General features: G+C 39.8%; 1 protein-coding gene across 1 annotated transcript in view; it reads left to right on the plus strand.

Annotated features, from left to right (window-relative positions):
* The window catches only part of GRM3 (glutamate metabotropic receptor 3), a 207,147-nt gene that overhangs the window by 117,470 nt on the left and 64,958 nt on the right, over nucleotides 1-24,719 (plus strand). Inside the window, exons 2-3 of the mRNA XM_041727323.1 lie at nucleotides 2,345-2,956; nucleotides 19,059-19,914. Of these exons, the coding sequence (XP_041583257.1) occupies nucleotides 2,489-2,956; nucleotides 19,059-19,914 (1,324 nt within the window). The 5' untranslated portion in view covers nucleotides 2,345-2,488. The remainder of the gene's footprint in view (nucleotides 1-2,344; nucleotides 2,957-19,058; nucleotides 19,915-24,719) is intronic.

Consider the following 24,719-nt stretch of genomic DNA (forward strand, 5'->3'; position numbering starts at 1 on the left):
AGACAAGGAAACAAAAAAGAATGATAATAGTAAAAATAAACATTTCTTGAACTAGCTACAGTAGGAATATAAAGCAGGAAGTAAACAATTTCACCAAGGAAGGAAGATAAGAAAAGAATTCTCAGACTTTTCTAGTGGTGACTACTGAGTCTTAAATGTTAAGTGGGTGATTACTAGAAAATGAGTATAGAAGAGCATTCGCGGCAAAGGGAAAAACACGAGTAGAACCAAGGGGCCATCAACATTCTAGATATCCTCTCAGATAAACATGGTTCAGTAACAGCTGGAGCATAAGATGTGAAGGCAGAGGTGGGATGGAACTGATGGGCATGGTGAGCAGTAACACTTGAGAGCTAGCCAAGGATAAGATCATAGAGCACAAAGAAGTCAATTCGTCAACCTATAGGCAAAAGGAAGTCAGTATAGATTGATGGGAGATGGACCATTCTGAACAACAATTAAGATTATGCATTATTCAAGTACCTCCTCCAACAGGACACCATTCAGATTATTATCATTTGCTAATCTATCACACAGGTGGTGTGGCTTTCAGACATCCTGATTAAATTTAGATGTGGCCAGAAGAGCCCCCTCCTGCATAAAACCCACCAATACATAATTATGCACAAAAGCAAAAGGGCAGACAGGTATACCAAACCACACACAGGGACAGGCACCTGTACCGTGTCAGGAGAACTCTCCAGGAATCCCTACTATCACTTCTCTCACCAGATTCTAAAAATAGTAAGCTTGCCTCCTCTGGGAGAAGGGCAGTGAACAAGCAGAGCGAGGGAGCTGGCCAGTGCTTGCTCTAGTGCTAGGGAGCTGGGTGGCAAGGAGTACAACAATAGGCCCATTGGTTTGTGTGCATGCAAGCAGGCTACTCCACACCAGGATTTTGGCAAGCTCCCTGGGAAGACCCCAGGCTATTGTCAAAAGCAGGATCCTCATAATAGGGCTTTGCCTGATTCCATTAAGCCGTTTTGTAAAAAGTAGCTTGATTTATGGAACTGTCCTAAATTACAACCTACTATGGAAACCCCCACACTAGTAATCACTATACTCTTTGAAATTAGAGGGCCAAATCGGGGGTTGCCTAACACTGGCTGGAGGAGACAGCTATCAGCCATTGGACTTTCTTCATCATCTGTAGTACAGGTTATACAATAATAAATTTGAAAATTTTGTACTTGAGAAAGGTTATTATCTTTCCCTTCCTCATGAAAACATGCTTTTTAGGGCCTGCAGCAGCTGTACAGGAATCTACTGCTATGGTCCTGTTAGTGATAACAAGAGCCTCACACAGCAGAATTATAAACAAGGAGGTGGCTTTGAGAGATGTTAAATGGGTAGATGTTACAGGACTTAGTGGCTAATTAAGTGTGGGAGGGAGTTAAGCAAGATAAGCTCCAGCTTGCAGGTTTCTGGCTTGAGAAGCTGGGTACAGAGATCCATTCACAGAGATAAGGGAGAAGTTATAGCTTATCGACCTTGAGATGTCAGAGGGATGTGTAGGCAGATCTGTTTAGGAGGCAGATAACCTAGGAGTCATTTCAGTGATAGTTAAAACGGTGAAAGCAGATGACCTACAGGAATGCAGTGGGGGAGGAGGGTCCAACAATGGAATGTGAGATGTAGAAGCAAAAGAACAGAAACTTAGGAAGTTGGAGCAGGTAGAAAGGAGTCAGAATTTCAAATGAGGTCAAGTAAAATGAGGACTACAGTGGGGTTAGTGAATTTGGAAACTAGTAAATAAGTAGTAGCTTTTTCCAGAGCTTTTTAAATTTTATTTTAGAGATTAAAGGCAGAATCTTGATTGCAGTGGGCTGAGAATATCTGGAACAAAGGGAGATCAGGAATGTGGTGGTAGAAATGAAGAAACAGTGAAAGATTTCCCATTGCTCTGTCCCCAAATGGAAAGAAAAGAGTGAATAAAAAGGAAAGGTCTATAAAGGAAGCTGAAAGAGAAGGGATAAAGACTCATATTCAAGTTACTATCCTACCAACAGCAGAGTCAATGACTAAATAGATGGAGTTCTGAACTTAGCATTAGGAAAGCTAGAAAACACCACTTCCATTCTAGGTACACTTTGTCAAGTCACTTTACTTCTTTAGTCCTCGGGATCCATTTCTGGGAGATGGGAGCATTAAGATCTATGTCACTATGTGTTGTAAGGCCTGGGTGAGGATATCTGTGGGAGAGTGCCTGGTGCAGGGGTACAGTATGTGTCTGCTAAATGGTAACTTGAGTCATGCTCCCTTCAAAGGTCTGATGGGGGGGCCATCCATATAATCATTATTGTTTTCTTTACCATTTTTGTTCATATAATTTTTATCTCTTTAGGAATTTGGTGACAGGCTCTGTTAGTCTGTTCCTCCCTTATTTGAAGGACAGGCAAAAGATCCAGTCTGGAAATGAGAGAGGAGGCCTAGTGGGCAACATTGGCTTCATCCATTGATATCTCCCAGAGGTACAGAAACGGGATTCATGAAGATGTTGACAAGACTCCAAGTTCTTACGTTAGCTTTGTTTTCAAGGGGATTTTTACTCTCTTTAGGGGACCATAACTTTTTGAGGAGGGAGATTAAAATAGAAGGGGACCTTGTTTTAGGGGGCCTGTTTCCTATTAATGAAAAAGGCACTGGAACTGAAGAATGTGGGCGAATCAATGAAGAACGAGGGATCCAACGCCTGGAAGCCATGCTGTTTGCTATTGATGAAATCAACAAAGACAATTACTTGCTACCAGGAGTGAAGCTGGGTGTACACATTTTGGATACGTGCTCAAGGGATACTTATGCATTAGAGCAATCACTGGAATTCATCAGGGCATCTTTGACTAAAGTGGATGAAGCTGAATATATGTGTCCTGATGGATCCTATGCCATTCAAGAAAATATTCCACTGCTCATTGCAGGGGTCATTGGCGGCTCATACAGCAGTGTTTCCATACAGGTAAGATGGGCCAGTACTATTACTAAAATGCTGTGTCTCTTTGGTTTTATGTCCCAGGGAAACAAAAAGAAAATGTTCTAATAATTTCATTAATGGATGATATTAACAATATAATTGATGATGTCTATGGGTATTTGATAATACAGTATTGCAAACCGAACCTTTCTCTGGCAATGAAAATTGTTTAGAAGTGTATCAGATAGCTACTATAGCATAACAAACTACCCCAAAATTTAATGACTTGAAACAATAACTATTTATTATTATAGTTTATAATTCTGAAGATCAGCTGGAGTGAGCTGATCAAGGCTGGGTTCAGGTTCTACTTCCGGTTGTCCCTTATCCTCCACCTGGAATCAGTGGGCTTGCTCAAATGTGTTCTCAGAGAGATGGCAGAGGTGCAAGGGAATGCAGACTTAACTACACAGGCCCCTTCCAGGCTTCTGCTGATGGCATATCTGCTAGTATCCCATTTACCAAAGCAACTGACAAGGCTCAGCCCAGAATCAAGGGGCAGAGGAATGTGTCCTGCCCATAGGACAAGTGCTACAAAGTTACATCACAAAGGATGTGGATATAAGGTGGCATGATGATTTGAAGCCATCTACACAATAAACTACAGGAAGAAACAACATTGAAACTATTTTTTTACACTAATTTTTACTAAGGCGTCATTTTGTTCAGAGATAAATCATAAACAATTTCTCATGGTGTAAATCTGAAAATGTACACAAAAAAGCCACTTAATTACTACCATAAGAAAAAAAAGGAAGCAATTCATCATGTAACAAGCTAGATAAAAAGCTGACAATTGGCTCTCATAATTTTGTTGGGAAAAGAAGGAACGTATTATTCAAACTCTAGCAATACTCACTTACAGGGCCATGGAATTTTAGAGACAGAAAAGAGCTGAGAAAATTGTCTAACTCAACCTTGTCATTTTCCCAAGCCCCAGAAAGACTAGTTTCATGACAACACCCATTGGTAGGTAGCTCAAGCATTAGAACTCAGATCTTGTGTACTTTTGTGCTCTTTCAACCATCCCATATGATTTCTATGTGTTAGCTGTAGTTCAATATTTTTTGTTTCCTACCAGATTACTACATTCAAAGCCCCAAGCACTAAAGGAAGTCATATTACATTCATGTTGTCTTTATATGTCACAAACCACTTAATTGGCTCTATTTGCCTTGGAATAATCTTATTTCTATCTCCCAGATTCTTGCATTTAAGATTCTTTGCTGTTCTAAATGAGGTACTTCAAATTCTTTCCTTCTTCAGAACACACCCTCATATTATGAGTAATTAGGATAATTGGTTTTCCATAAACATCCTTTGACTTCATTAGGTGAATAGAAAATATTGCACATCTCAAAGCATATTATGTTAATTTTGCCGCTATTTCTATACTTGGATCAGGAGAGATGGGATTTGCTATTTGAGAAGAGAGAATTAAAAATATGTATCTGTCATCTTTCAACAATAATTTCACCAGATGAATGTCAATAATTTTATAAATATTTATGTTATACCCGATATTACCACTGGTAAGGGATTACACATATACTTTTCTGGTCTTAGTTTCTCCCAGTGCAGTAAATAACATTCTATAGCAGATGTGTAAATACCTATTTATCCAAAGTAATTAACAAACTATGCCAGGCACATAGATTTTTTAAATCTAATTTTACTTATTTACTATCTGAGTATATCCTCAAAAAGGGCAGATTGTTTTTTTTATTTTTTTTATTTTTTATTTTTTTTTTTTAGGGCAGATTGTTTTAGGGGAAAAAAACATGGGCTATTAAAATCCTGTACAAGTTCACAAGGAAGAAGCTACTTCTTAATCTTCAAAGGACCTGGCTTATTATTTCATTCATTTGGACAATATTACAATAAAGTCACAAATGCTGATATGGTTTTTGTCTCCATAGTATAAATACGGAAGCCAAAAGTATTATGCTATAATGAAAAGGATATCAATTTTTTACCAGAAAGATTTGGATTTTAATTCCATCCCCATCATTGACTAACCTACCTGTAAAATAAGCAAAATAGCATGTATCTTGTCAGGTTGTTCAGAGGATACATTAAACGTATCTATGGGAAACGGCTCACCAAAACACTAACAGATACAATAAATAGTAACTATCATGTCCCCACAATAACAGGAAAATGTCAGTGGAAGAGCCATACCTAAAACCAACTCCGAGGCCCTCCCAGTGGCCAAAACATTGTTGAAGCCCCATGTACCTCAACAGCAAGTCACTGCCTTCTGTGCGTTCTGCACGGTGACTAACATAAGAGTGAACACAGCCTTGGCCTCACGGAACTTAAAATCTGGCTCCAGGTACAATACTTCTATGAAGTAACAGTAACTACAATTCAGAATATGTTTATGTGGCTCACAAGGTCAGAAACGAAATTTAGAAAGGTTCTGAGGAAGACTGATAGAATGACAGTTGCGTTGGAGAAAGGCTACATGGATCATGTAGGCTACATTCAGCATCATGAATGAGATGCTGAATCTCAGGAAACCAATTAGAATATTGTGGCAGATGTCTGTGTGCCAAGGGAAAAGCCTTGACGTGAGGAAGGGGGTGAGCTGGAGAGGAAGTGCAGAGAGGGCTTCACTTCCTCCTCCACAGGACACCTCCTGGTGTCATGAGTGCTAAGGCTCTGACTAGATCACACACATGCTGGTCCCAGCCAAGGTAAGCTAGAAGGTAGAGCAATTTGTCCATACACTTAACTCCACACACTCTTCCAAGGGTCCAAGAGACCCTTCCTCAAAGGGCCTTGCTTTCAGCTAGGTATCGTGAAAGAAGAAAGGTTTGAGGAAGCTCTTAGCTACAGAGCTAAGAATTAAAGTGTGTTCTCTATTTGAAACAAGCCTTTTAATAAGAATTTTAAAACAAGTAGTCAAAGGAATTCCAAAGCAATACATTTCTGATGGTGAACTGAAAGCACTCTTATACACTAACAGAGAAAATATTTTAGGAGAGTGGCTTTTTCAGGGTACCCCTCATACTCAACTACTGCTCTTGGACTGATTCTCATCACAGGCCCCGATGTTGTAACTATAGTGACAGCATGTAGCTAGTGGCCACAAAGATTCATTCACATCAGTCAATACGCCAAATCCAATTTTAAGTACTTTCGACTTCCTGAATATTTACTAGGAAGTACTTTGCTTGAACCGAGCAGAAGGAAAAAAGAGGGTGAAGCCATGGAAGAAATGTACTAACATGAATCCACCACACAGTTAAAAATTCCTATCATCTAAGTGTAGTTCCCAGTCCCAAACCAGATCACAGAGTTTTCTGTCACAAAATTGCCTGGTGAGAGAGAATTTTAGAGAATGGTAATAATCTCCCCAGGTGAGCCTAGATTACTTCATTGGTGGGATTGCTCCAGGAGATGCTTTCTCTCCAGCTTCCTCTTCTTTCATTATCTCCTCACAGAAAAGAACTTTCTGGAAGTCAGCAGTGGAGATGCCCCTTGCTGTGTTAGCTCATACAGTAGGCATTGTTTATAGAGAATGAAAACTGCCTGAAAGGGGAAATTCTTAATGATTTGCTGAGTTAAACTGTATCACCATGGATGAAGATCTTAATAATTATTTTCCCAATGCTCTTACTAAGTAGTGCAAACTACTCTGTGGTTGTCCTTTTTATAAAACAACAGTATTGATTTCTTAACTGGATAATCAATGAAAGCTAGCATCAAAAATCCTTCTTTATTAGCAAATACACATGGGGTCTATTCACCCCCTCTGGTGAATCAGTTTCTTTTCAAAGCATTTTAAAGATGATTCTGCTCTTCTCTACAAGCCTGCAATCCACCCACTTTGAGGGAAAATAGTATTTATTCAAGAAGAGGATCAGGTTGGTTGCTTTAGCGCAGCAATTGTCTACATGGTACTTATTTTGAAGCATTGTTTATGCTTGTGCTTTTTTAAACAGACTGTAGTTAGAGCTCCTCAATTGTCCATTCAAAAATGTCCCTTGAATCCTTCCCCAAAATGTTCCTCACTCCTTTTCAGAGGCTGTATCATTTCTTCAGCTTTTCTTGCGGTGTGGAACACATTTTAACTGAAAGTATAAGTATAAATTGACCCAGTTGCTGTGTCCCTGAGTGTTAAACTGACCTCAGCAACAAATTGGGACATGGGTTAGATGGCATCTACAAGGTGAACTCATAGAAAGGGAGAAGAGAGCCTTGAGAGTATCTCACTACTCCTTTCTCATGCCTGGTATGGTTAGATGCTTTTACAGAATTTTTAGTAATATCCACATCTGAGGACCTCTCTTACCCTGGGAGAGGGTCATTATAACATTCTTATTTATCATGACATGGATTTGGATATGCCATGCATTGCTCACATCATGTCTCTGACAAGAACAACTCCTTACACTAAATCCCCTGCAGTAAGCATAACAGTAAGTAGGTTTCTAGATGGGACAAGGGGAACAGCACAATCAGACACCACTCTATTATTCCTCCATCCAAGTCCACAGTGCAAAAGAGGTCGACCATGGGTCAGTTTGCATGAAGCATTACCCTCCCTCAATGCTTCATTCCTCCTTTAAATTTAAATGCTTTGGGAAGAGTCATACATGAATTGCTAGTCTTATTATAACATGCAGTTAGCTATGTCCAAGTATCAGACAGACTGCTAGATGGAAAAATTTATACTTTTTCCATGGATATGTAAGATGAATCTAGAGTAGAGTTTCTCAACGTTAGCACTATTGGGCTGGAGCTGCCCCTGTGCTTTGTGGGAGGGTTTGTGGCATCATCGGCCTCCACCCACTAGACTGCATGCCAGCGGTACCTGAAGTCATGAAGTTGTGACATCCAAAAATGTTTCCATGCCTTGCCAAATCACAAAGTTATGGTCCTTCCCCACTGGCAATCACTGACCTAGAACAAGGCACACTGAGGGCCAATGTAAGGGAGATGTCCTAGAAATGAAAGAGCAGGGGGGGGCATGAGGAAGTGAGTCTTCTGTCATTGGAGTTATTCAAGGAAAAATGACCCATTTTTGAGGAGATTGAAGCAATATATTGGTATTTGAACTATATGGCATTTAAAGGCATTTCTTAATTTTATGTGTTACACAAGGAAAATACTCTACTATTGGGATAGAAGGGATTACAAGGGAAGTAGTATCTAAAACGTGGAGCAAAATAAATAATAGACTCTTTCTGTCAGGATCACTTTGAAAAAGCCCAGCTAGTTGTTACTTCACTTGATTAAGGTAGTATTTTTATGAATTTGGTGAATCGAGAATCTCAATTACTGACATATTACAACTAGGGCTCTCATAAAATCATTTTTCATCAGAAAATAAGTATCTATCAAGCATTTATATTTCAGGAACATCAAGAACATGATTGTGTAGAGTCTGTCTGGGGAGAGAATATAAAATAAAATTTAAAAACAGACATCTTATGAGTCCCTGAGACCTGTTTAAGCAAATTAGGAAATATCAAATCCATATATAAAACAGGTACAAGAAAAGCACCTGAGTATCACCGACATCCTAAGCACTAGGAGACTAGAGAGAATAACAAAATGAACAGAAAGGAATGGACGTTAACAGGAAAAAGACATTCAGATCAGTGTAAACAGAAAGCCTGCCTCTGAAGGCTCCCTGGAAAGCTGCTTTCTCATAGTCTCTCAGATATGATCTGCATATTCTCTCATGAAAGTGAGAACACAGTGTTTCTTCCACCTGGAATGTAATGTTCTTTAGCTGTCTATAGGCCTTGCCAAACCCTATCTACCTTCAGTTCTCAGTTCCAACCCTACCCTTCTTGAGAAACGCTTCCCACGTTTCCACTACATAAATACTCACTTCTGCTACTATAATAGTTTATTTGTGTATCTATTCTTCTATGAAACTATAAACCACCTTTTGCCTTTGTACAGAGGGCACTTAGGATAATGTCTCTACCAGGGTAAGAATAAATGTAGTAGTAGTTGTTGTTGTTGTTATTGTTTTTAATGAATTGAAAGAATTAACAGGATGATAACCTGCTACATATCGAGAAGGTTGAAGATCCCTAAACACATCTTGGATTTGTGGGTCATAGCTATGACCCACCTATTCTAGATTAGTCTAGATGCTCATAAACTTAAAATAAGCATTTTCCTACAGTGGGAAATCTGGTTTTGATGCAAAAGAAAAATGATGCAGGAAACTGAGCATGTGGGACAAAAGTGTCCCCACTTCTCACTCCTACATTGCCTACACACGTGCCACAAAAGATGCCTCAATTTGAGAGCAGCTCTAGGGTTTCTATTTCATTTGTCCTTAGACTGACTATTCCAGAGACAACTGTCCAAGGTAACAAAGCTGGGCACCCAGGGCCATCCCAGATACAGTCAGGATCACGTCTGTAGTCCAATCTAGCTCTACACAGTCTCTCTGCATAAAGAGTCATCAGAGTGCCAAGTATGTCACATACTGTGCACATACTTAATGCAAAAGAAAAGGAAACATCACCCTGTCCTCATGAAAAGCAGTGACAGCTCTAGAGATCCATTCACAAATCCATCTTTATGGGTCTTTCACCAGAAAATTAAAGATGATAGTTGCATTTAGTAAGTTCAATATTGCAGATACAGTGATCATAGTACAGACATGCTACAACTATACATTTTTAGCATACCTTTCTTGAAAAATTTCAGCTCACTGATTTAAAACTCTGCATGTGGGCTGACTAGGATTTATTTAAGCTTTCATTGCCTTTTTCCTCATGTCTACGATGGAGAGATTGGTAGTACTCTCTTACTGGTAGGAATTAAATGAGAAAATACATAAAACCCACAAAAATAGTGTTTCACACATAATAAGCATTTAACATTTAGATTTTAGTACATGTTATTACTGATAATACAATTATATAATATTTTTAGCTTTTTTTTTTTTTAACTTTTAACATCTCCAGTCTAAGAGAAACAATTCTTGGAGGAACTGAGGGTCATAAAGGTCAGGTACCTAGTTCAAGTCTCTACCGTTTTTGCAAGTAGCAGAATTAACATTAGGATCCCTATAGCTTGCCTCCCACACTGCTATGCTGATCATCCCATCACATAGCCTAAGCTTCAGAAAACTCCAACTCAAATGTTATCTCAGATAGAATCTTTTATTTATTTCCTTTCCAGACTTTTCATTCTAAAGCAATCTCACAAAGTCAATTGTTTTGAAATCTCCCCTCATTGCTCCTGCTTCCTCTCCTCCAAAAAAAAAAAAAAGGACAATGTTGTTCAAGGACTTTATCATAGGGAAGAAGGCAACAGCAATTTTGAAATGTTTTTGTTAACATTGTTACATTGTAGAAATTTCTCACCAGAGGTAATTATCTAAGATGCACTGTTTTTTTCCCTTTGCTTTAGGGTTAATTTACTCCTTAATTAATTCCCCTTCTGTCATGTGTTTATTTGGAAACTACTCTTGTGAAAAACAAGTGCCATCAGGACCACTGTCCACTGGGCAACAGAATAGCCCATGGCTGAGAACCAGCTCCTATTGCGGCCACATGTCTATGATGGAGGTCATAGGATGAAAAGCAAAGAATGCAGACATTCCTGACATATCAGCAAGGGTTTATACTATGAGATAGATAAATTGACAAGCTAATTGAAATGGGACTCCTTTAGCTAAATCTGAGATATGATTTTGCTTTAACAACACAAAGTTCTCTTTTCAAATACTGTTAAACATGTGCCTTTTAAATGGATCAATATATATACAAGGCTCAGTATTTCAGTATGGAAGGAGCCAACACTTAGCAGTTTATAATAATGAAATTTCATTGATTTAATGTAGTAGAAGTGCTTTTAGTGGTCTATGAAAAATGCAGTTAAAAACTTACAGAGCATTTTTCTAATTAATGGACTTCAGAAATTTAAAGAACAGTGTTGCAAAAACACTTGGAGTTAAGCTCTAAGCAAACATTGATACTCCAGGCAGTATATCAGTGGGACTTTGGACACTAAAATTGTGGTGATGCTATTTTTGACATAACCACCTGGTATATTATGGAAATCCCTCTGTTACTAGTGACAAAGTCCTGATTCTTGCCAGCTCTGACTTTACCTTCCAACAGAGGGAACTGCCACACAGGGGAGAATACAATAGAAGCAACACTTTCAAAAATTATATTCCAAATATAGACCAGATTTCCTTGCCAAGTGGTCAGAATGGCAAAGCATCTTGAAACATTTGCCATCACTTAATAGGGTTGAATGTGCAGGGCATGCATCCCAGGGATGAGTTGGTTTCTCCCAGGCACTGTGCCTCCATTTTTGTAAGTTTTTGCCATGAATAAGGAATCCTTTGTCTGGACCGCCAATACAAAATCATTGGAACTGAGTCATGCTGTTGAATAGGAAAGGCAATATGAATCTTTGGTGTTTTGGGGCTACAGCATGTAAGAGTTAGTGACTTTTGCAGATTACTGAGTAAACTGGCATTTGCTGCACTCTATTATGTGATTTCCTAAATCCAGATTAATCTCTGGCCTTCAGACATGGGCTGCAATCAACTGTTTTCATGCAAAATGTTCCCAGATGTGCTGCAGGTAGTGTGGTCCAAAAAAAAAAAAATGACTAATCCTTTCCACAATAACAATATGATTGGCATCCTTTATGGGCAGATAACTCATGTGATGTGAACAGCTTGAATTCCTCAGGCAGTTTCTCAACTATATACCACCTCCAGTTGCAGTTTAAAATACAAGCCAATCCGGGATTTTGTACAGCTAACCGTGCAACTTTATCATTTGAAATAGAAGGGTCACTGAGGTTTCTTACCAGCACAACTTTTAAAACCTGCTTTATGTAATAACATGTGTTATAAGGCAGCAGATGGTTCAAAGTGCAGCACTCAGTGTTTCTCTTCCAGGCTTATATATAATCGTTTAATTAAAAGAATGAAACAAAGCTTTCGGCACTGTATGTGTGATAAAACAATTAAAGTTATAGACTTATTCTTAGAAAACAGCCCCAAAGAGATAGGAGCAGCAAAGAATGCAAAGGCAAACCCATGGAGGCTATTATTGAGCTTCTAATTCCCAGGACAGCCACAGGAGTTATTTTTCAAATGTATATACTTCAGCGCTATAGATAGCACTTCTCTTGGAAAGCAAAAATTTGATGCCTCTCACCATCTGGAACTCTTGTAGGTAAGTACAGTTCCACATAAAAATCAGTCATTGTTGTTCCTGTTCATGTATTAGCATAGTCTCAGATGCCAATGACAATGAAAGCGCTGAAAAGCATCCTTGTGAATGAACAATCACTCGAGTAGGAAATCTATTTCTACTAGACTCTAAACTCGCACACTCCTTTTCTGTCTTCTGTTGAATAAAGTATTTGGCATTATGCCATCACAGAAGGCACAAAGCTCGTGTTTGAAATGGGTGCAACATGGATATCCTGAATGGGAAGGGTGGCCGCAGGACTGATGTGGAGGATCACAGGTACCTGAAATTTCGAATTCATATTCCCTTTTCACAACATCAAAGAACAGATTATCTGAGCTCTTTCCCACAGTTCATACCCTTTTGATCTCATGATCAGAACATCATTGAAATGAAGCATGACACCTGGAGTCCTAAAAAGAAGAGTCCTCCTGACTTGATAAAAAGTGTCAGGAGAAGTAAAACTTCCAAATAAATTGGTCTTTAAAATTCCCAAAAGTGCATAAGGATGATTTTGATGCCTACAGTAGAATCAGTCCACAATCAGATATTATTGGAAAGGGAAAGCTTTAGACATTCCCAAGAAAGAAAACGAGAGCAAATGATGATAGTGCTGAGTGTCTGGCTGCATATGTATTGTATCCTGTACACGGTGCATTTGTCTCCAGAAAACCTTTACCTTACCAGCAGACCTTACTATCAGTTCATTTGGTGAAGCCTGCACTAGATATACATTTATATGACTCCTACTTAAGGTCTATGTTATTCGAGAACTAGATTTCATGGATAAGGCCCCTTGTTTTCCTTCCTTTGAATAAAAAGACAGTTTTCTAGCCTAAAAGGCATTGGCTTCATGGCCAGTTGATCATACTGACTCCCTTTTGTGTACTCCTTATTAATGACACAGAGATAATTTGAAGACATCAGTTTTAATAGTATGAAATTCTTTGCTCCAGATTCCTTAATGTCTAAGCCAATTCCATGTCTTGTGTGTCACCTCATTTTAGTGGAGAACTGAATATAATTAGCGAAGGATCCACATTGCACACCAAATTGTTTATCAACAGTGTTTGAGAGTATCTTTACATTGCCTGCTAATGGCTAGCTATTTTTTCCCCACAGAAATCTATCCTTGTAATAGAAAAGATTACATGGGACAGCAGCAAACTACCCACTCATTAATCAATTCATTCATTTAGCAAACATTATGGAACATCTCTCTACTCTGCAAGGCACGGAGGAAACAGAAATTAACAATACACATCCCCTGTCCTTAAGAGTTCTTGTTCCAGTAGAGGAATTAGCAAATAGAAATTATTATTATACTTTGATTGACACCATGGGGAAAATACATCAAGAAGCTCAAGAGTCTCAGATAATGGGCACAACTCAGCTTCAAGTGAGGCATCAAGAAAGGTTTCCCAGGGCACTGAGCAGACAAGTGGTAAAGGTCATTTTAAGCAGAAGGAACAGCATGTGCAACAGCATGCAGACTTGAGAACATCGTATACAGTGAACTTAATGCATAGACAGGAAACATAACACATTGGAGGGATTACATGGAACTGAGTTCCTCTGGAGGGTATAAGAATGAGGAAATGGTGGCAGGTGGTCAACACACGTAACACTGGTTTGTTGGACAACTATTGCAGCTCATGCCCATCCTAAAATAACTCCAGCTTGCAGCTACAAAAATGAGATTAATACAAGAAGTCTTAATTTTAGACCATGTCATCTGCTAAAGTGCGTAATAGTACCTGGCCATGCCCAGCATTCTAAATGTTTCTACTCAAGCCAACAGGGTTGATATATTTGTGACTTATATAGGTTACAATGAAAACATGGCAATGGCTAGTCCTGCATAAATTCAAACCATTCAGAAAATGGATACTCCAAGGTGTGTGAGTACTGAATATCAAACTATAATCTGTGCTACATAGGGGAATGGGTTCTGTTAAATCTGTGTGCAGCCTCTCCAGCCCTAGGAAATAACAGGCTCTGCCATAAGGTCAGTGCATTTCTCACGTAAATCATGAAGCCAAACATGATCATGATATTTATAGCTTGAAGCTTTCAAACTCACAGTTAAAATTTCCCAGTGGATTCTCAGACAACTGCTGTTATCTCTGAAGATGGCCAATCAGAAAACAAATGTTTACAGAGTCACTGGAAAATACAGATTGAACAATAAAAAAACATATATATACTTTTGATAACAAGGAGTGATTACTCATGGCCCTTACATCAAGGAGCTTATGCTATCAGAAATTATAAAAAGACAAACGTTATAACTTGAAATATATCATGCCCATAGTATAAGTGAGAAGAATTGCATATGGGAGAGGTTCAGAGCTTGGACTGCAGAACAGATTGAGTCTGGGAAGGTGAACACAGTGCCAAATCCTATCACTTTGGGCTCTTTAGCAAGATCTTGAGGCACTCCGTGCCTCACTTCCTCAACCTATACAACAGGCTAATGGTAGTATCTACTGCATAACATTGCTATGGGAATTAAAGCAGAAAATACATCTACAACAGCTAGAACTCTAGCTGGCACAAAAATATTAGGACTATTAAAAGCACAAGGGATCCTTAAAAGGCTTCCCAAAAAGGGTAGTCTGTCAATAGTAACTCAAAGAATAGAGACTGTGGGATAGTTCCTCCCTATTCACTGTTGAGGAATTGTGAACTGATGTCTAAAGGGAGTGAAACCTTCAATAATCCATCTTTGATTTTAGCTCCCCTTGGATTTCTGGTGCTGAACTGCAATGCTCAGCTTTGCATTTGTAACCTCATTTCCCCTAGTCTTTTTCTTTGTTCACTTTTGTCATTTTAACTTCAATCTATAAATTCATGTCTCTCCCTATGCTCTTATTACCAGGGAGGGTGTCTAGTCCTATGGAGAAATCAAGAGATTAGGCTCTCAGCTTTTCTGTTTATTTTGTGTAAATTCTGGAAAGTCACTTCACCCTGTGAGGTTCAGCTTCCTCGTCTATAAAACAAAAGGCTTAGATCATTTTCATGGTTCCTTCCAGCTCTAAAACATAAAGATCATGTGGCTTATTTACTTTTTTTTTGCAAGGTCGCTGATAAAAATTTAATCTTACTTGACGACCTCATAGACTTTGTTCCTAACTGTTCTCTTTGAATACATTCAATTTTCTCACCCAATTCCTATCAGTTTCCTTTTTCCACAAGACTCCAAGTAATATTACTAATGCCTTGTTGAAGTCAAGGTCCTCCAGGGCTACAATTCTTCCCTAAATAGTTCTACTAACGCTGAGATGTTCTCTAGTGAAATTCATTCTTAGTGAATCAGTGCTGTACCTTTCTAAGCATTTGCATGCTCTCTAATAATAATAATAATAATAAAACTCTATTGTAGAGTTACCGAAATACATCCTGCATATTGATTTATTCAACTCTTAATTTACATTTCCTGAATTTGCCCTTCCTCCTCCCTTTTCACTCTCTGACAGTCCTCCCATTATTGATTTCTCAGAGATTACTAATGGTGATTCCATAGATTAATCTGCTATTTCTTCCAGAACTCAGAAATGGAAGCAAACTCAAATAACATGATTACGGGTTTGTGTTTGGTCTTCTCTCACACATTGATGTGAGAGAACGTTTTCAAATAATTGTATCACCATCTCCAGGTTAGAGAACATTCTCACTGGCAGAAAGGAAGAAGCCAGAGGGACTGGACATGATCTTTCCTTTCACCATCTGGAATCACCTTCACTAGCCAATGATTCTTCTCACCAAATCTTCTCCTGAAACATAATTTAAATTCAAAATGAATTCAAAAGCAATCACTTTCCTCCATTTTCACATACTGTGCATTAGTTTTACACAGAACCTTCTCTCAGGTTCATTCCCATCTTTTATGCTGTCCGTGGGCATGCCCGAGGACCTGGCATGCCTCTAACAACCATCCCTTGTCACTAGTTCTGTTATCACTCAAATGTCCCCATGTAGGCTAGCAACCCAGTGAGTTGTCTGGAGATCTTGTCTTTCATGCTCTACTGAATCTATTCTATATTGTAGGAGTTATTTTTTAAGTATTTCTCTCTCTCTTAAGCTATGTACCTTTTTAGTCTCTGTCCATGAGGAGTGTACCTCTACTTTTAAACCATTTTTTGCTAAAATATATATAGCTTGATCCTCACTCTCCTTCCTCCACTCCTGCTAATAATATAATTGGATAATTTTCTTCCAAAATTTCACATTACTTCCCCATCCCAAAATGGTTCTTCTTTTACTTTTAAAATGATGTCCAGTGTAGGAGTTCCCCTTATTCCTTCATGCTTTCTCAGAGAAACCATATGGCCAGTAAAGCAAGTCAGGAATGCTTCAGATGCCCACTTTCTAGACAAATGAGATAGGAAACATCCAGCTGACAACTATCTGGATATCCCCCAACCCTAGTTTCAAGCTTTATGTTAATAAGAAAGCTCCTACCAACAACAGCTAGACAATCCATGGTGTATGCCACAACATCGCTTCTGTTCTTCTCCCCTGTTCTTCCCACCCGGATATCTTTCTGCTCTTCCCCTTTCAGATTCATAGCCACACACTGTGAATAATTATAATAACTGTAATAATCACAGTTTTATTCTAGCCCACCAAACTCCCAAACATGCCACAGCTAATCGTGGCCCTTCCCAGTGCAGGGAATCCTTTTCACACTGACGATATTCTATACATAGTTCATTCCATTGTACAGCCTGCCTTGTCTAAAAATTGTTTCCAGATATCCTGGAGAGGTGGACGTGAAGCCACAGGATCCTATCAGTCAACGGACAAGAACTCTTTTCTTAAGCAGCTCCTCATTACTTCTGCCCCTCTGGGAGAAGAAAGTTTTGGCACTTTCTTGGCTCCTAGCTGCCAGAAAATAATATCTCTGGGCATTTTTTAGGTCCTTTCATTCCCTGCCTCCCTGAGGGGTTAAGGTCTTGCTGAATGTAACTTGAAGATGAGCATAAACTGTAGCATCAAGAGGAGATAGCTTCTCCAGTGCTACCCGGAAACACCATTACCAAGCCAAGCCTATGCACAGACAGGGCTCTCTCTTATTGCCAGTCTGCCACCATGGTACAGAAATCCGAAGGAAGCCAGGTAATCAGTCTAGAAGTAATGACAGTACATGCTTATTCCCACATCAATCAGGCTGAACAAACAAGCAATACTTCCGTGTTCAAATGAGTCAATGCAGGTCATTTTATTCAGGGTATCCTGGTCCTGATAAAAGAAGAAATAAATGGCATACTAGTCTTCAGCCACCCAGCCTCTCAGCCGCTTACCTCTATTTTCCCAAATTCATCCATATCCTAGATTATTATTATTATTATTATTATTATTTTTTACCAAATGCAAGAAAGATTTGGTTCTTAAATTTGCTTTGTTTTGCATGGCCAGTGCCAGATTTTCTAGCTGTTCTTATTTGTAGTTAAGTGAGAAGTACCAGGGTTTGAAAAGATATAGAAAACATTTTTGATAGCTTTGGGCTATATCAAGTGTTGGTTTTAATAGCAGGCCAGATCTCCAAGAACATGCTGTGTGGCTGTGTATGAACTTGGCTGTTGGTTTCCTTTGCCAGATGAAATGATGATTAATCTGGACTCAGATGTCAGTTGTTTTAGGTTACTTGTGCTCTTTGCTAACAGCTGCCTATTTCAAGCTGTGCTTCCTACATGTCAAATGTAAGCCTGAAACCACAATTTCCAGAAGGAAAATTTCAAAGTACTCATAGAGTATACCAGAATATTCAATGTTGTTTCTGATTAAAATACAATTCGTATGTTACGTAACTTACGGGAAGTCAGTACAGAGATAGAAGTGTTCAGAATATGTGAAGTATCCAGGAAAAATTAAACTTATTATTAGATATGCATATAATGGGTGCAGATATTTTGAGATATATACTCATGCAAATCCTCCATGCATAAAATGCCCCTTGATAAGCTAGTGTTATTTTCCTTTTTTTATTCTGCAATAAATAAGAACGGTGAAATATTACTGATTAGGTGAATCATAACAAATTTTAAGTCTTTTTTCAAGCTTTAAAATCTTGAAGTAGATGGTTCTTTCTTGATAAGGTTTTTAATGCTTCCTTATTTGCTTTTTAATCAAAAATACCACCAGAATAGCATTTGTGTGCTTTCCTTCCACATGGTCCAAACAGAAACAACATTTTAAAAGGAAAAGGAAAGCAAAGAAAATGTCGGTCAAGCTTTTTGGAAGTCTAGAAAAGCATATGCCTACAATTTGGAGTGGACCAAAAAGAATTGATTTTTTTTTTCTTAACCTAGATAATAAATGTCTAATTTGGACTGTCCATGTGGCATAAGGTTCCCAAATTAAACTCTTTCAGAGATGGCCATTTTTAGCAAAAGAGGGGGAAGTGAGAATCAGACAACACCCAGGCTCTCTCTATACAACCGCAGCCAAGTTGTCTAAAAGCCAGTGTGGCCGATTCCCTGTAGCTCACTGCCTGACTGAGCTGTGGTAGGCTGCAGAAACTTGACCGCAGGGAAGACACCTGAACAGGATGGATTGCAGCCTGCGAGGCCTAGCAAAAAAAAAAAAAGCCTAGGAGACAGGCAGGCCCCCCTTCTCATTTGTCCACGGATACCCTTTCCCAGAGCACAGAGAACCTGCTGGAAACCTCCTCCCTCGTATCCCAACCCCAGTGTCCAGGCGGGGGGCGGGGGGCGGGGGGCGGGGAGGGGGGTGTCTGGCAAAGGGCTAAGCAAACGTCAGCCGCCCGGAGGTGAAAAGGGGGGGCTGGCTGAACAGTCTGGGTGGGATCACTCCTTTTCCTCGTCCCTCTACCACCTCCAGGCGGCTAAAACGGGCCCCTGTCGCTTTCTCCTCCCCGCCAGGTGGCGAACCTGCTCCGCCTCTTCCAGATCCCTCAGATCAGCTACGCGTCCACCAGCGCCAAACTCAGCGACAAGTCGCGCTATGACTACTTCGCCAGGACCGTGCCCCCCGACTTCTACCAGGCCAAGGCCATGGCCGAGATCCTGCGTTTCTTCAACTGGACCTACGTGTCCACCGTGGCGTCGGAGGGCGACTACGGGGAGACGGGCATCGAGGCCTTCGAGCAGGAAGCGCGCCAGCGCAGCATCTGCATCGCCACGGCCGAGAAGGTGGGGCGCTCCAACATCCGCAAGTCCTACGACAGCGTGATCCGCGAGCTGCTGCAGAAGCCCAACGCGCGCGTCGTGGTCCTCTTCATGCGCAGCGACGACTCGCGCGAGCTGCTGGCCGCCGCGGGCCGCGCCAACGCCTCGTTCACCTGGGTGGCCAGCGACGGCTGGGGCGCGCAGGAGAGCATCGTCAAGGGCAGCGAGCACGTGGCCGACGGCGCCATCACGCTGGAGCTGGCCTCGCACCCCGTGCGCCAGTTCGACCGCTACTTCCAGAGCCTCGACCCCTACACCAACCACCGCAACCCCTGGTTCCGGGACTTCTGGGAGCAGAAGTTCCAGTGCAGCCTGCAGAACCAGCGGAGCCACCGGCGCGCGTGCGACAGGCACTTGGCCATAGACAGCAGCAACTACGAGCAGGAGTCGAAGATCATGTTCGTGGTGAACGCCGTGTACGCCATGGCGCACGCCCTGCACAAAATGCAGCGCACGCTCTGTCCCAACACCACCAAGCTCTGCGATGCGATGAAGATCCTGGACGGGAAGAAGTTGTACAAGGACTATTTGCTGAAAATTAACTTCACAGGTAAGCGAGGAGCCTTTACTCATCATCTTCCGCGGGGTAAGCAGGCGGAATCCGGTACCTCTGCCCCTGACCCAGAAATCACCGACAGGCCCCCACAGATGTTCCAAGATGCCATGTGATGGCCCCGATGTTCTTATTTTTGAGTGAATGCCTTGGCTGACCCTCTACGTGAAATTGCAAGGCTCCCTAGGCTAGGCTGACCTGCGGTGGCCACGCTACACTCGTTCTCTCTCTTGCTGGCCGTGGGGCATGACACGTGAGATATGGGCATTTCATCTTCTTTAGCAGAATTGGCAACTCTCTAAGGAACGTGAACTTCCCAAGCCTTCCTTGTGGGTGATTTGAGCAAAAGAATCTCATAACTTTCACAGTGGGTGAGAGGGAAAAAAAAAAAAAGCTGCTGTTTTCTCAGAGGGTAATTAGGGCCAAAAAGGGAAAAATACTCAGACCATGGTGATTTCCAGACATTTGAGTTTATTTCTTCTGCTTGTACAGGAACATTTCCATGTGGGCATGAAGAGTGGTAGGTTTTCTCAAATGATGTTATGAAATGAAACTTTTTCTGGGAGCCTGAGTGCAAACAAATTGAAGGCTGATGGAAGTCATTCTGATATTGTAGTGAATAGGCAAAGGTGTCTTTGAAGCGGCTTTTGTTTCCTCTTCATTTGATTCTAAATATGGTAAAGTATTTGTAAAGATAGCATGGCATTTCAATACATTACTAGCATAAAAAGCACAACATTTTTAGGTTTGTATTCTCTATGAAGGTGTATGTGATATCCTGCTTTGAGGACTTCAGCATTACCCCAAATCATAAATGGTAAGTAATATAGAGCGCAAAAAAAAAAAAAAACCTTGATGCCCAAAATATAGTGATAAAATGCTTTCACTTGCCTGAATCGCTAATAATCATGTCCTATGCCATCAGGGCATCATTCTTATCTGTGTAGTCTGTTGCAGTTGGTTTCTCCCCGCAGACATGAAAATTTGTATGCTCAGATCATACTGTTACTGGAATAAGTGGCAGTTCTCACATCGCCATTATAGATGATTACTTGGAAGTCAAATGACCTGAAAACTCACTGGAAGGACTGAGAGAGGAACCATTGGTTCCTATCCCAAAATTCTAATTCCTAAACTAGCCTTGAAAATAAGCACAGAAATTACCAGCCTGAATTTTGCACATCTGTTTCTCATTCTACCCAGAGAGAGCCAAAACTAGTGGAAATATGTTATGTCAGTAATTTCTCCTTTTCATCTACCAAATACCTCTTTCCATTAGAATGACTGTATATAAGTGGTAGAGATTAAACTCATTCTGTGCCTTGTATTCCTACGGGTGCATTCCATATAGAAACAACAAATATCTACTTTATATATAATATCAAATCACCATTTATCTAAAAACCCCAGATCAGTTTCCACTGACGTCTCCAGAAAATAAGAATGGATCACAGAATCAGTTAAAAAAAAAAAAAAAAAAGAATATTGTTGCTCTAAATATAAATGAGTTTCACAGGTATCTGTAAATAGTATCTATAATGCACTTAAATCTTAAAGATAGATAAGATAAGCATCCTCCCTACCCCCTTCTGACTGCCCTTGGGCTTAGTATTTATCTCTATTCACCACACGTATTCATTAACCTTATTATTCTAGTTCATTCTTTACTCCTTAGTATGCAAGTACACAAATCTGCCCGCTCATCAGTAGCTACTATAAAGGGAGTTCTTAGATTTTAGGGAGCCCTTGCAAGGTGTTTTATGTAATCAAAATCTTTTCCTCCATTTCACAGACTCAGTCTTAAGTGGCAAAGAAAAGTGAGGAAATAAGGCCTCGATAAATATTTATTTGGATAAATAAAACAAAGTATCTGCTTTTTTTGTCTGTCTTGTTCAGTTACTGGCTTTGATTCTACAATTTGGTTCAGCTTCGTCAACTTGACCACAAAGTGCTATTTTAGCCTTCTCAATTTGTTCAACATTACCAGGCATTCTCCACTTCTGAAGAGGGTAGAAGGGTGGAAAACAGAGGGAAACTACAGAGTAGAGAGGCAACTTAGACCAGCCACCAGTGCCACAGCGCTTAGTAATGTGAGAATTGGACAAGAAAATACCTTACTATGGGAGGACACTGAGATGCTAAATGAACTAAATATATACATTTGAAAAATAAGGCTAACCTAGTTATCTATAGGAAAGCAGAGGGTTTTTTTTTTTTTTAGTTTTTTTTTTTCTGAAATAGTATCTCTATTTTTCTAACTTAAATATTGACACAATGGACTAAGCACAATAGTAAACAGCAAAAAAGTCTTTGCTCATCTGGATTGGAAAAGTCCTCTTCCAGCCATCTGCTTGTACTCACTGCATTTGTTCCAAAGTTCTTCTGGCAAGAGATAGTTGCAGCCACATCATGCCTTTTTTTTTTTTTTCTTTGTAGCCTCTATACATGAAATGTACATGTAATGTGCATGTCTGTTTCCTTCACCTAGAACCTCTCAGGGCATCTGCCTATCTAGTACCTTCACTTATTTGGTTTCCACTGCTACCACCCTGGCCCAAGCCACCAACTTCTGTAGGCTACATTTCTCCAAAAGCTTTCCAATTGATTCATCTTTCCCTCCTCCATCCCAGCCTCCAAAATCCATTCCCTACATGGCAGCCAGGGTGCCCTTTTAAATCTTAGAGCAAGTCACTCCTCTGTTCACAACTTCTTAGGGAGGTCTCTCATTTCACCCAACAGTAAAAGTCAAAAAATCCTTGCAATGCCCCACAGAGGTCTTCCCTGATCCACCCTCTCCCTGTCCCTCTTGCTCTCCTGTCATCACCTTTTACTCTCCCTGTTTCTCCCTTTGCTCCAGCCACCCTTGTTTGCAAACTCAGGGCTTTTTCACTGGCAGTTCTCTCTGCCTATAATGCCCTATCCCCACATATTCCTATAGTTAGTTAATTCTCTTGCTTCCTTCAAGCCTTCACTTCAGTGTTAGCTTTTCAGTGAGGCTCACCAGGAAATCCTTCTGAAAATAAGAATTCACTGCCCCCACCCCACCACAGGTGTCCCCAATTCTCTCTCAACTGCTCTACTTCTTCAATACACCATGATTTTTGCACTTTCTCTCATACCACTGCATTTATTTTCATGTTTATTCTCCATTGTTTGATCTTCACACTTGAATATAAACTCCATGAAAACAGAAATCATTATCAATTTTTTCACTGACATAGCTCAAGCATAAAGGGTGCTCAGTAAATATTCGTTGATTATAAAGATTGCTAGACATCCAAACTCGTATTTCGTTCTCTATCTCCACTACTGCGTTGTGAACTTTTCCAAGGCAGAGAATGTATGTTTCATCACTGATCTCAAATACCCAACACAGTTTTTGGTACAGAGTGGGCATTACATAAATGTTTACTAAAGGAATAAGAAATGAGAAAAACAATTAATAGATTTATAATGTTATTTTTATGAAAATTTAATGTATATATTGTGTTCACTAAGAAATGAACTTCAACAAAGAGAAGGTTATGACTTCTAGAATGGTTTGCTATTACCTAAACACTGTCCTTTAGTTATGTTCTGTCGTTGTAATTGAGATAAATTTAAAACCAACAGCATTAGCTCTGGATCCCTTATCCATCCCTGTTTTATAGATGATGCCCCAAAAGCCACAATGATTTGTCCAAGGTCATCATCTGGTTAATGGCAGGAGTAGAGACTGAAATCCAGTCAACACGTTCAGGGTTGCTTTTGTGTGTCACCAAGGACCCTGGGATACTGAGGACCTTGATCCCAGATACGTAATATCATTTCTGACATACATTGGATATAAATGGGATGTTGATTGAAGGAATGAAAGACGATCAATTAAGAAGTTTGGTTTTTTTTAAAGATCATTTTATTTTTGAAACAAAAGATGCTCTGAAAATGAAATTTTCTACAAATTCCATCTTTCTAATACCTTTTTTTCACTTTCAGATTTTATTTTTTTTATATGTTTTTATTGGAGTTTGATTTGCCAACATATAGCATTACATCCAGTGCTCATCCCGTCAAGTGCCCTGCTCAGTGCTCGTCACCCAGTCACCCCATCCCCTCGCCCACCTCCCCTTCCACCACTCCTTGTTCATTTCTCAGAGTTAGGAGTCTCTCACGTTCCGTCACCCTCTCTGATATTTCCCACTCATTTTCTCTCCTTTCCCCTTTATTCCCTTTCACTATTTTTTTATATTCCCCAAATGAATGAGACCATATAATGTTTGTCCTTCTCCGATTGACTTACTTCACTCAGCATAATACCCTCCAGTTCCATCCACGTTGAAGCAAATGGTGGGTATTTGTCGTTTCTAATGGCTGAGTAATATTCCATTGTATATATATATATATATATACCACATCTTCTTTATCCATTCATCAATAAGTTTGAAATATGTTTCTTTCTGTTCTCCTTTTTATGATTCCTTTAATACTCCTGGGCCACTTTCCCAATTAGTTGGAGCTGAGGTAGTTCATAAAACACTCAACTTTGGAAGCTGAGCCTTAGAATCTAAACCTTAGGATATTAAAAATTTTTATCAAAGCTTTTTTTGTTATTAGCAAAGTGATTTCCATCTGAAAGAGCCATGTCATCCAGAATTCTGAAAGAAATATTTAAATGCAAATTATGTTTGTTGTCATTTGACTTTTCAAAATTACTTTGAGTAAAATTCCATGTGCTCATCATCCAAAAGGAAAGCTTCAACTACCAAGTCAGTTAAAAACAGAGGAAATAGAGAGGGCTATTAAACATCCAAAGAAATGCAGTA

This window comes from Vulpes lagopus, chromosome 13 (genome assembly GCF_018345385.1).
Source record: "Vulpes lagopus strain Blue_001 chromosome 13, ASM1834538v1, whole genome shotgun sequence".
NCBI lineage: Eukaryota > Metazoa > Chordata > Mammalia > Carnivora > Canidae > Vulpes > Vulpes lagopus.